Below are 13057 nucleotides of genomic sequence, written 5' to 3' on the forward strand. Positions count from 1 at the left end.
TTTCCCCTAGCCTTTCGCATTAGTATGCCTTTGACACATCAACTACGAAACAAGCCTTTGGAAATTTATGAATTAGAATTAAAAAAAACACGATAATTTAATGATTGGTAACACTATAATGTCTGAAGTTGTGTAAGTGGGTAACCTACGTTGTTTAAGAAGCCCAGAATATGTTTTTATCATTAAAATTCTCGTGAATATGTATCCCCAAAATGCTCAGATTGCTCATTAATTATCAGATCTGCGCTGCGCAATAGCCAAACTTTCTCATTAGTGTTGGACCATTTGTTGTGCTGAGTGAATAAACAGTTATATTTAATTAAGAGGAAGATTGTTAACAGAAAGACGGTTGAAATAAGTTATTTCCAATTTATTCACGTGTTTTATATGTGTTGGGATTGTGTAGAACATTCACATCATCTGCAGAAACGATTAATTCCACTTGTAGTTCATTAAATAGATCATTAACGTTTGTGCAAAATAATAATGGACCTAATTCTGAACCTTGTGGACCTACATTAATTTATTTCCACCAAATAAATGTTTGCTATCTCGGCAATATAGGAAATCGGCGTGTGAAGTGCAGTATCATGCAAACGCGCGGGGCTCGGTGCAGTACCTGCAGCTGCGGCGATGGTGGACTCTGAGGAGGCGGCGACGCGCTTCCGCTTGTCCAGGCTGCTGTCGCCGCCTGTGGGAGCTGCGCGGCCGGCGTCTGGGGCACGGCTGGCGTCCGGCAGCGCCGCAGACAGAGCCGGCGCCGTCGGTTTCTCTGCAAGACCAACATGCGTGAAACGCATAGCCTTACTGTTACCATTCAGATTCACGTGATAACATATCGACAAATGGAAGGTCTATAGAGAAGCACATAGATGAGTAATCATAAATATATATCCAGTGTTGCTACAGACATCTACATTGATGTGTAAGGAGATACTGAGAATCAAGTCTATCCACATATATGCTCTGCAAACTACAACAAAATGCGTAGCGTGTAGTACTTCTCAGTGCATCACACGCCGTAATTCAAAATTCAAAATGATATACGAACGAAATGAAGCACTGACCCCATATAACTTAAATTATCTTGATGTGCTAGTAGATCATCCAGCATTGGGCGATTATTTTTTATATCTCCTCTTTCCCACCCCCTACTCACCAGTAGGAGTGCATTGTCACTGGGACTGTCACTTACCAGACAAGGACACAGAGGCCCTTAGTATATGATACTAATATGAGCTGTTATGAATTATTTCGTCATTCCCACCTTTCACGACTACCCCCGCTTGTGGGTGAGAGATCTGTCTCACGCTCGACTATTTTTCCAGATAGTAAGGGATAAGTTTAGTTAGTTTGCTCGAAATTTTATGTGTGTTTCATAGTTACACTTGCGTATCAGTTTCTTCCTCCCATACTACCACTCTCTCGTCAGAAGCGCTTTGGTTGTCATAACCCCATGGTCTTTTTTTCTGAGTAAGTCAATGTGTTATACATGTGACTGACTTTGTTCCCAGTGATCCAGTACTACGCGTTGCATGTCATCCCTGAGCTTCCAATGGACTTAGGGTAGTAGTCGAAGACACCATGATAGTTATGGATTCCTTGAGCAGTCTGTCTGCGTACCTTCATGCCTGATGTCTTCCCCGACGACGATATCATCTTCCAGCAGAATAAGTGCCTCTAACGCAACGTCATAAATGTGATACAGCAGTATGAGGACCAGGGACGATTTCAAGCCAAAGTGACACAAAGCACTACTTGTGGTGCCAAGCTACAAGATTTCTATACAGGAAGTATTACAAGTAGTAGTGGCCACCTGGCGCACTAAGCTGAGAGGGGCGCTAAGTGTAAGATTTGTACACAGTGCCTACCACAGTCAGTAGCGAAAACTAACACGGATGAAAGTGTACAAGGAAAAAGGAGATTGCTCATAAGCCGACTGTGTGGAAGAATGTTTTCAAACCGGCCCTGTTGATGAACATGATAGCGGACTCACGTTGATGTCTTGGCCACCAAATTCCTCTGATCAGAACCTGATGGAACACATCCGAGGTACTGCGCATTGCGTGACTTGTACGGAAACCCATCAAGGAATTGTCGAATCCATGCTGTATTGCATTCCGAAGGTGGACTTGCACCGAAAATATTGCGGAAATGTAAAGTGCTTTTGCCGTGCGGTTTTCGCAGAGTGGATTGGTAGTCAGGGGCTGTTTTAATACATCCTGATAGATTAAGTCTGCGTGGGGAGATCAATCGATAAGAGTATTGCTTACGGGCAATAAGGTTCTGGGATCGAGTCGCGGCCTGGCAAACTTTTAATCTACTTAGTTTTAGAAGCATAGCCATAGTTTTTACGCTATATGGCCCACAGCTTTTGGGAAGAAGCTGCGTATGATTCTATCTTCTCTAGTCTAGGCCGTACATTTTTGACTAGTGTTTCCGAAGAAATAGGGCATCTAATGTTCAGGAGGTGTCCTCAAAATGTAAATGATAAATTGAGGAAGTTACACAAAGAATAATAAATTTCATTACCCTTTTATAACGTGCGAATGAGAGTCCACACATGTCTGAATAGCCGATCTATTACTATATTCTCCGTAATTGCCACTGAAGTTGAGGAAACTGCTAATCTGCACCATCTTACCCATACCCCCTACCAGAAACAATTAGCTCAGGCGTTTAAAGGTACGGCCCTGATGCCTGGAAGAGAGGTAACCATACCGGTTAAACTGCGCAACTGATTGCCATCCTCATAACGTAGAAACATTAGACGTACAGTGCTGTTTCACTAAGAATGTAGTGAAGGAATGCAAACTCGAAAATCATATTGGCAACTCTTATGAATTGCAACCATGGGCAAAAGTTGATGTGTAGGCCTGTTGCTGATTACAAAAAACTGTGTGCAATGATTCATCCTGAGGTCCATCTGCCAAAGTCTATGAAGCTGATTTTATGCGACGCAGTTGGTGAAGCGATAGTAACAGCGGTTCCAAGAAGGAAGTGCATGCTTTTAATGTAACGCAAGACGCGGACAACAAGCAAAAACTAAGAGCTCAATACTGACCAACGGGTGATGTGAGCCTGTGTGACGGTGAGCCACGTAGAAACGTAGTCAGCTTGAACCATCCCTCAGTGTATATAATTATCAAAAACATACTTAATATTGCAACACTGTGGCCCAACTGGCTCACACCTGACTAAAAGGCCCACAAAAAATGGAAGCTGGCTGCAGCGTGTGACGTTGCAAGTCTGGAGTAAGTCGACAATTTGATGAAATTTTGTAACATGTATTTCTTATTAAGCACAAAATCTTTTTAATATATGAAAAGACAAAGTAAGACGTAAGGGCGCAACCGTGCATTGAGCAGAATGTGTCTAGCTATCTGGTCAGTAGTTTTGAGTGAGTATACTCGAATGCAGTTACTGTTGAAGGATTCTACAAGATATATCTGGAAAGTTCGGTGAATAGCCTTAGAAAATAAAGAAAACAAGAGTTACAAACAAAATACCTTTACTGGCCTCCAAAGTAATGACTACTAGCTACAATACACTTCTAACATCGGTTGCAATGCTGTTGGAAACTGTAAGCAAACTCTTCTTGTGGAATTGCTCGAAGCATCGTGGTCAGGCGTCGCTGGATATCCACAACGTCTACTAATGTTTGTCAGGAATAGTGCTCAAATGTCTTCGCTTATCTCCAACTCTTTCGCTCTCATTCTGAAAGACAGCCCCTGATCATTCGCAAGTATCCGTTGCCATAGTGTCACTGCAAAATGGCGCGCGTTAACGTGAAGTTTTGCTTCAGATTAGGGAAAAGGCGACGGAGACTCACGGAATGTTAGGACAAGTGCGCGGTGTTGAAGTGGTGAGTAAGAAGTGTATATTGAGTGGTTTGAACGCTTTAAGGACGGAAAGGACGGTGTCGAGGATGAGGTGCGTTCGGTTCAACTCGCAAAATCGCAGCCAACATTAAACGAGTGCGACGGATGCTCGCGGATAATCCGCATCTGTCTTTATGAATGAGAGCAGAAGAGTTGAAGTTAAGCAGAGACAGTGAAAGTACTATTCTTCACGAACATTCGCAGACGTTGCGGATATCCAACAACGTGTGACCAAGTTGCTTCGAGCGATTCCACAAGAAGTATTTGCTGCCAGTTTCCAACGGCACTACGATCAGTGTCAGAAGGGAATTGTAGCTAAAGGTGATTACTTTGAAGGTCAGTAAAGCTATTTTATTTATAATACTTGTTTCCTTTGTTTTATGAGACCGTTCATCGAACTTTTCAGACGCACCTTGTATTAATGCCTCTTGAATACAGGTGCCGTTGTTTAGTCCAGACCTTTCTTGTATTAACAAATATTCATGTAGCTGGCTATTCTTTAAGAGGAAACTGTTTAGATTTTGAGTGCCATTAAAACACCATCAAATTTGGTATCCGTTATACACACTCATGCGTTCGGAACGATGAGCCAAACTAACATCCTTATGGTTCAAGCTATGCCGGTCCCATGGTCATAAATTGCGATGCTGGACTGTAACGGAAGAAACCGTAAAACGGTGAACTATGGGAAGTTATCTTCTGTCAAGCATCTTACAGCGGTTTGTTTAGTGTACGTGTACATGTAGTTGTAGATGAGTACAGTGCAAACAGAACTTGCAAAACTGAATTTTTCAAATCTGTAAATACTTCCGTTTCAAGCGGTGAAGGAGGTAGATGTTTTCGAACATCCCTCACCCCGTTAGGCGAACAATAAGCGTTTCTGATCCGAAATGTAACTGGAAACGAGAGTAACATTCACTAAATCTTACGATAGCCTGTGATACGGAAGCGTCTGATTGGTACCCGTAAAATGTTTTTTCCTTGTTTCTGTTGGAGAGAGAGGACTTAGACCAGACTGAAGGACATGCTTCAATGCCAGTCGGAAATCAAAGATACCGGCACAACTAAAAAAATACCATTGGTCCTGTTGGTAACAGGAGAGTCAGCAAGGCATCAGCTACAGTTGGCACTAATTTCTTCTTCGGCAGCGAACGCGTGAAATAACACCCTTGCAGTTCTGACAAACAGTCAGCTACTTGTAATTACTTCCCGCGTCGAAATGGACACGTAGAAGTCGCATTTTCATTTCCACGAAAGATGCAGTCTGTCGTCTGTACACAGGTCGCGCAGTTTTACGAATAGTGATTTAAAAGCTCATGGCGCCTAACATATTAGGTTTGCATCCTCGAATAGTGGTGTTCAAACTGCTGTCCAGCCAACTTGATTTACATTTTATGTAGTTTTCATAATTAAACTTCTTCGAAGTATTTTCCGTTCTGTTTCTCAATGGAAACCAGAGTTCAGAATTTTCAGTTAAGTAACATAGGCTCAAGTCATAGGAAAATGCTAAAAAATTTCATTCTATTCTGTTACCTTGTAAAATTAACCGAATGGTGTTGATACATGATGCCAAAAATAGCTGAAGCTTGGAACAGTGGACATTGGCTCCAAGGTCGTAATCCAGACTTAATCTGTGCTAGCGAAGGAATAAAATTGCTCAACAGTGTAAGGAGAGCGCAGCGCCCCTGTGCCTTTAACACAGAACAGGCCCATTGTACAATTAACCCCACGAGAAACAGTATTCAAGGAGATGGCAAAAGCGATGATTCAAAGCGAAATACATATCTTAAGAGCTATTGCGACTTCTTCATTTTCGATAGTGTGAAACAAATGTCTCTTTTCTCTCCATATTTTTCGAGGAGATGGTGCGGACCAAAACAAAGAAAAACTGTCAAGCACACAAGAGTTCTAAAATGCACATCGTAAGAGCTATGACTACTTGTTCTGTAGAAGAAATGTGTTTCTCAGTAGCGAAGGTGAACAACTGTTCACAGCTCTTAAGTTTTGCACTTTAGAGCCTACATTTACTGAAAATTTTTTTCTTGTTTCACCCCCTACTATCATCTCTCGAACTATGGGAAGAGAAGATGAAAAAGTGCTCGTAGCTCTGAAGACACGCATTTCAGAGCCTATGTTTGCTATATTTTTTTTACTTCGAATGATCTTTCCTGTCATATCCCTGAATATTGGCCATTCACCCTGTGACGCTCAGTAAGCCAGGTGTTTTTTAACTTTACTCTCCATGGCTACATATTTCCATATGTGAACTAATTTGAAGGTAGGTGGTTTTGTTTAATTCGCTATGTACTTCGAACATACTCGAGCACAAATTTGACCACGAAATGCGCGCGGGAGTGCGTGGCACTGACAGGAGCTTTAGCAGACAGCGAACCAAAAACGTTGGTGCTCTGTCCTTAAATATCTAGGCGTATGTGGAATGACCATATAAAACATAGGAAAAGAAGATGAGAGACTAATATTCACAGGAAATGTAATTTATCTCACAAAGAAGTGGCTTACAAGGTACTTATTCGTCCGATTCTTGAGTATTGTTCATTAGACTGGGGCCGTTGGCGAGTAGGTCTGATAGAAGAGTTAGAGAAGATCCAACATAGAACAGCGCGTCCGTCACGGGATCGCTTAGTCCGTGGGAGGGCTTTACAGAGATGCCCAACAAACACCAGCGGCAGGCGTTTCAAGAGAGGTGTTGTTCAACACGGACAGGTTTACTATTGAAAGAGTCAGGAAGAGTCGGACAACATATTAGTTCCTCCCACATACGTCTCGGAAAATGACCACAATAATAAAATTCGAAAAAGTAGAGCTACTACAGAGGGTTACCGACAGTAATTCTTCCCATTTGCCATTCGCAAATGCAACATGGGAGGGGGAATCATTTAGTGGAACCTGAAATATCCTTCGCAACACACCGTCAGGTGGCTGCGGAATATTGACGCAGATGTAAATGTAGGTGAAGAGTTCGACGTGTCCAAAATAAGGCTTGCTAACTGACCCCATATGTTACCGTTAATGAAGTATTGCTAAACGGATAAACCAGTGGTCGCGTGAGCGAAAATAGAACACAAATGTACAAGAGACTAGTAATCTCATAGCTGTCATCACATTTTAAAAAAACAAAAAAAAGCTAGGGCTAAAGAAAGTATAAATCGGCAGTTTTAGACTATATGAGAGCAGATCAGGTTCATTGCTTCAAAAGCAAGACAGTGGGTCTTTGAATTTCTAAGTAAATTATTACAGGCTAAGAAAACGGCAAATGTGTCGAGAATGTTTCGAATAATTGTCCTTCTAAAGTCAAGCACAGATACATCAGATTTTAAAAGCTACAACCGGTATCAGTAGTTTGTGACATGTGTAAGATATACGAGAGGATTGTTCTTGAGTGTATGACACAGAAAGTAGAAGATCATCTTACGCCGAAACAGCCACGTCTCAAATGTGAAAGATACTGCTAATTCTCAGCCCGTACATGGCGGACGACTTCGAGTGACAATATTACCACAGAATGGTACTTAACAACCTCTGCAGTTCCTCATGAGGAAAGATCAAGGGAAATACCTTCCTAAATGTATCGTCCTTTTGACTACCCTGTTAAGCATATTCACGAAGCCCCAAGTCCTCTTAAACAGACGGCTTCAGCTAGCTACAGACCTTACGTTAGAAATTCCGTGCAATGATTTTCAGACCACTTAAAGACACAGATAACTGCATTTCTTGATATTCAGATACGCTGATGAGTCAAAACATTATGACCATCGTCCACCGCAAGACTGAATGCCGCCTATTGGCGTTGCGTGCGGGTGATGCGGTAAGGAAAGTAGAAGAACTTTCAATATGTAATGCAACACTTTTTTCTCGACTAATTTCGGCTGAAAAAATTCAGAATTTATTGTGAGATATCGTGGAATATTCTCGCTTTATCCCCTGTAGTCTCATGAAGTTCCGATAGGTGGTGGCGCTATACGTAGCCTTCAAAATGAGATCTGCAACGGAAGTGCGTTCCAGTCAAAGAGCTTTCATTGCTTTGGTGGAGAACCAGAGAGTCTCAGGTATTCGTAGGTGCTTGCAGAATGTCTACGGCGACCTGACAGTGAGCAAAAGCACGGTGAGTTGTTGGGCGGGGCATCTCTCATCATCGCAACAAAGTCGAGCAAACCTGTCGGATGTCTCGCGTGCCGGCCGAACGCACACAACTACGAGTTCTGCAGTTTAGAACGTCTGGACAGTCTCATTCGAAATTAGATTTAGATTAATACCTCCAGCTGCTGACGGGCGTTGATATATACCAACGGGGACAGGTGAAAATGTGTGCCCCTACCGGGACTCGAACCCGGGATCTCCTGCTTACATGGCAGACGCTCCATCCATCTGAGCCACCGAGGGCACAGAGGACAGTGCGACTGCAGGGACTATCCCGTGCATGCCTCCCGCGAGACCCACATTCTCACCTTGTATGTCCACACACTACCTTCGTAGTGTCCCACTCCAACACATTCATTACTCGGGGAAGACATTCTTTCCAAGTCCCGTAAGAGTTCGGGAAATATGTGTGCATCCGCACAGAAGAAGAAGGTCATGGCCGGTATTGCCAGAACTATATACTTTTATGAATATGGTGTCTGTTCTTTCGGACATGTCCGAAAGAACAGACACCATATTCATATAAGTCTCATTCGAGGTGATCGACAGATCACAATCAAACTCCTCACTGTACAACTGGACATCTCTGTTGGTAGTGCTGACACTCGTCCACCAGTTGGAGTACTCAAATGTGTATGCGCGCTGGGTTCTTCGCCGCGTAGCATAAGACCATAAAGAGCTCCCGTCTGTTCCGCCCAAAGAACGATACACTCCACGGGAAGCAGTATGTGGATGATGACGAGTTTATTGATGCAGCAAGTCTTTGGCTCCAACGTAGACAAGTAGAGTGGTACCCTATGGGTACACAGTCCTCCCAGTAAGGTTGGTTAACGCCGTCGCATTGAACGGAGATTATGTTGAACAATAGGATTTCGTAGCCAAAAAATCGGAGAATAACATGGTGTATTGGGATAATGAATAAAATCAGCCTTCTTTCAGAAAAGAAATGTGCTGCGTTATTTATTGAACACCCCTCGTACATAAGCGAAGCAGAAATGAATGGGGAATCATTCTAGCAAAGATACAGAATGCACATGGGGAAATCCGCTGACATAAGCGACGTTGGTTCAAATGGCTCTAAGCACTATGGGACTTAACATCTGAGGTCATCAGTACCCTAGACTTAGAAACTACTTAAACCCAACTAACCTAAGGACATCACACACATCCATGCCCGAGGCAAGATTTGAACCTGCCACCGCAGCAGCAGCACGGTTCGGGACTGAAGCGCCTAGAACCGCTCGGTCACAGAGGTCGGCTAAGCCACGTTAACAAAGAACTGATTGTTATGACCTGGCATCTGGAAATGAGCATCTCAGCTGTTCGTGTGCTACTGTAGTGAGCGTTTATGGAAAGTGGTTGAAGAATGGCGAAAAAAACGAGGAGACATGCCGTCGTAACTGCCGTTTGCGTATCTGCTGTGCAGCGAGCTACGTTAATTTAAGTATTAACTGTATTTTTCTTACTTGTCACTTCTACTTCCGTGTGTTTTTGCTTTTAGGAAGCTTTAATTGTCGAGTGCTAGTAATAGTGTTCCATAGATTTCGTGGTTGTTTTGAATACAGTCAGAGAGAGTTCCTTTAGTCAGACGTAGTGCCAGTAGTGTTAGTGTTGGTTTTCTACAAGAAGTGTCTAGTAATCACAGTTTAGTCAACTATCAGCCGCCTTTTGTTAATTAGCGGTCTAGTTAAAAGTTGATTAACTCTCTACAGTACATTGATTTCTTAGGATGGATAGGATGTGTGACTGCTGTGTACGGACGCAGGAGGAGCTGGCCACTGTTCGCGAAAAGCTGAACGTGTTGATGGCCGCGATCAGCCGTCTTCAGGCTGCTGCCTCGGAGTGTAGCGGCAGTGGGGAGTGTGGTGCGTCGCATGGTACACCCCAGGTGTTACATGCTTCACCCACAGTCCCTGCTGTCGAGACATCTTCGCGGGTACCGGGCGCGGTTGGGCCACCCTCTCCCCAAGGGGAGTGGCGGGTTCAGCGGCGTTCGCGGCGCACGAGGCGGAGGGTCAATGTGGAGGCTGGCCGTGTGGCATCACCCGCTCTGCCTGTGGGTGGACATGTGGCCGCTCCTTCAGCAAGGTCCGAGCAGGCATACGGGGGGAGGGGTTTATTAGTTATTGTGAGCTCCAACGTTAGGCGGGCGATGGAGCCCCTTAGGGAAATAGCGGAAAGATCGGGGAAGAAGGCCAGTGTTCACTCTGTCTGGTTGCCGGGGGGTCTCATCCGAGGCGTGGAGGAGCCCCGACAGCGGCGATAGAGAGCACTGGGTGGACCAGACTGCAAATTGTTGCTCATGTCGGCACCAATGACTCCTGCGGTCTGGGTTCAGAGGTCATCCTCAGTTCGTACAGGCGGTTGGCGGAGTTGGTGAAGGCGGAAAGGTGGAATCTGAGCTAACTATTTGTAGTATCGTTCCCAGAACCAATCGCAGTACTCTGGTTTGGAGCCGAGTGGAAGGCTTAAACCAGAGGCTCAGACGATTCTGCGGAGATCTGGGTGCAAATTTCTCGACCTCCGCTATCGGGTGGAGAAATGTAGGGTCCCCCTGAATAGGTCAGGCGTGCACTACACGCAGGAAGTGGTTACAAGGGTAGCGGAATACGTGTGGAGTGCACATGTGGGTTTTTTAGGTTAGAGAATCTCCTCCCTAGGCCCGACAAGACGCCTCCTGAGACGCGGCAAGGTAGGTTCAAATGGTTCAAATGGCTCTGAGCACTATGGGACTCAACTGCTGAGGTCATTAGTCCCCCAGAACTTAGAACTAGTTAAACCTAACTAACCTAAGGACATCACAAACATCCATGGCCGAGGCAGGATTCGAACCTGTGACCGTAGCGGTCTTGCGGTTCCAGACTGCAGCGCCTTTAACCGCACGGCCACTTCGGCCGGCGGCAAGGTAGGAGTAGGCAAAATGCAACAGGGAATAACAATATTAATGTGTTAATAGTAAACTGCAGAAGCTTCTATAGAAAGGTCCCAGAACTGCTCTCATTTATAAACGGTCACAATGCCCACATAGTACTAGGGACAGAAAGTTGACTGAAACCAGACGTAAACAGTAATGAAATCCTAAACTCAGATTGGAATGTATACCGCAGAGACAGGCTGGACAGTGAAGGGAGAGGCGTGTTTATAGCGATAAGAAGTGCAATAGTATCGAAGGAAATTGACGGAGATCCGAAATGCGAAATAATTTGTGTGAAGGTCACGGTTAAAGCAGGCTCAGATATGGTAATTGGTTGTCTCTATAGGCCCCCTGGCTCAGCAGCTGTTGTGACTGAGCACCTGAAGGATAATTTGGAAAATATTTCGAGTAGATTTCCCCACCATGTTGTAGTTCTGGGTGGAGATCTTAATTTACCGGATATAGACTGGGAGACTCAAACGTTCATAACGGGTGGCAGGGACAAAGAATCCAGTGAAATTTTTTAAAGTGCTTTATCTGAAAACTACCTTGAGCAGTTAAACAGAGAACCGACTCGTGGCGAAAACATATTAGACCTTCTGGTGACAAACAGACCCGAACTATTTGAAACAGTTAACGCAGAACAGGGAATCAGCGATCATAAAGCGGTTACTGCATCGATGATTTCAGCCGTAAATAGAAATATTAAAAAAGGTAGGAAGATTTTTCTGTTTAGCAAAAGTGACAAAAAGCAGATTTCAGAGTACCTGACGGCCCAACAAAAAAATTTTGTTTAAGTACAGATAGTGTTGAGGATCAGTGGACAAAGTTCAAAACCATCGTACAATATGCGTTAGATGAGTATGTGCCAAGCAATATCGTAAGAGATGGAAAAGAGCCACCGTGGTACAACAACCGAGTTAGAAAACTGCTGCGGAAGCAAAGGGAACTTAACAGCAAACATAAACATAGCCAACGCCTTGCAGACAAACTAAAATTACGCGAAGCGAAATGTAATGTGAGGAGGGCCATGCGAGAGGCGTTCAATGAATTCGAAAGTAATGTTCTATGTACTGACTTGGCAGAAAATCCTAAGAAATTTTGGTCTTATGTCAAAGCAGTAGGTGGATCAAAACAAAATGTCCAGAGACTCTGTGACCAAAATGGTACTGAAACAGAGGATGACAGACTAAAGGACGAAATATTAAATGTCTTTCTCCAAAGCTGTTTCACAGAGGAAGACAGCACTGTAGTTCCTTCTCTAGATTGTCGCACAGGTGACAAAATGGTAGATGTCGAAATAGACGACAGAGGGATAGAGAAACAATCAAAATCGCTCAATAGAGGAAAGGCCGCTGGACCTGATGGGATACCAGTTCGATTTTACACAGAGTACGCGAAGGAACTTGCCCCCCTTCTAGCAGCAGTGTACCGTAGGTCTCTAGAAGAGCGAAGCGTTCCAAAGGATTGGAAAAGAGCACAGGTCATCCCCGTTTTCAAGAAGGGACGTCGAACAAATGTGCAGAACTATGGACCTATATCTCTAACGTCGATCAGTTGTAGAATTTTGGAACAAGTATTATGTTCGAGTATAATGACTTCTCTGGAGACTAGAAATCTACTCTGTAGGAATCAGCATGGGTTTCGAAAAAGACGGTCGTGTGAAACCCAGCTCGCGCTATTCGTCCACGAGACTCAGAGGGCCATAGATACGGGTTCACAGGTAGATGCCGTGTTTCTTGACTTCCGCAAGGCGTTCGATACAGTTCCCCACAGTCATTTAATGAACAAAGTAAGAGCATATGGACTATCAGACCAATTGTGTGATTGGATTGAGGAGTTCCTAGATAACAGAACGCAGCATGTCATTCTCAATGGAGAGAAGTCTTCCGAAGTAAGAGTGATTTCAGGTGTGCCGCAGGGGAGTGTCATAGGACCGTTGCTATTCACAATATGCATAAATGACCTCGTGGATGACATCGGAAGTTCACTGAGGCTTTTTGCGGATGATACTGTGGTGTATCGAGAGGTTGTAACGATGGAAAATTGTACTGAAATGCAGGAGGGTCTGCAGCGAATTGACGCATGGTGCAGGGAATGGCAA

General features: G+C 44.1%; 1 protein-coding gene across 1 annotated transcript in view; it reads right to left on the reverse strand.

Annotated features, from left to right (window-relative positions):
* Positions 1 to 518: 518 nt before the first annotated feature.
* LOC124768767 (lachesin-like) overlaps positions 519 to 13057 on the reverse strand; it is a 270681-nt gene continuing 258142 nt past the window's right edge. Inside the window, exon 8 of the mRNA XM_047249158.1 lies at positions 519 to 772. Coding sequence (XP_047105114.1) covers positions 519 to 772 — 254 coding nt within the window. The remainder of the gene's footprint in view (positions 773 to 13057) is intronic.

This window comes from Schistocerca piceifrons, chromosome 1, assembly GCF_021461385.2.
Source record: "Schistocerca piceifrons isolate TAMUIC-IGC-003096 chromosome 1, iqSchPice1.1, whole genome shotgun sequence".
NCBI lineage: Eukaryota > Metazoa > Arthropoda > Insecta > Orthoptera > Acrididae > Schistocerca > Schistocerca piceifrons.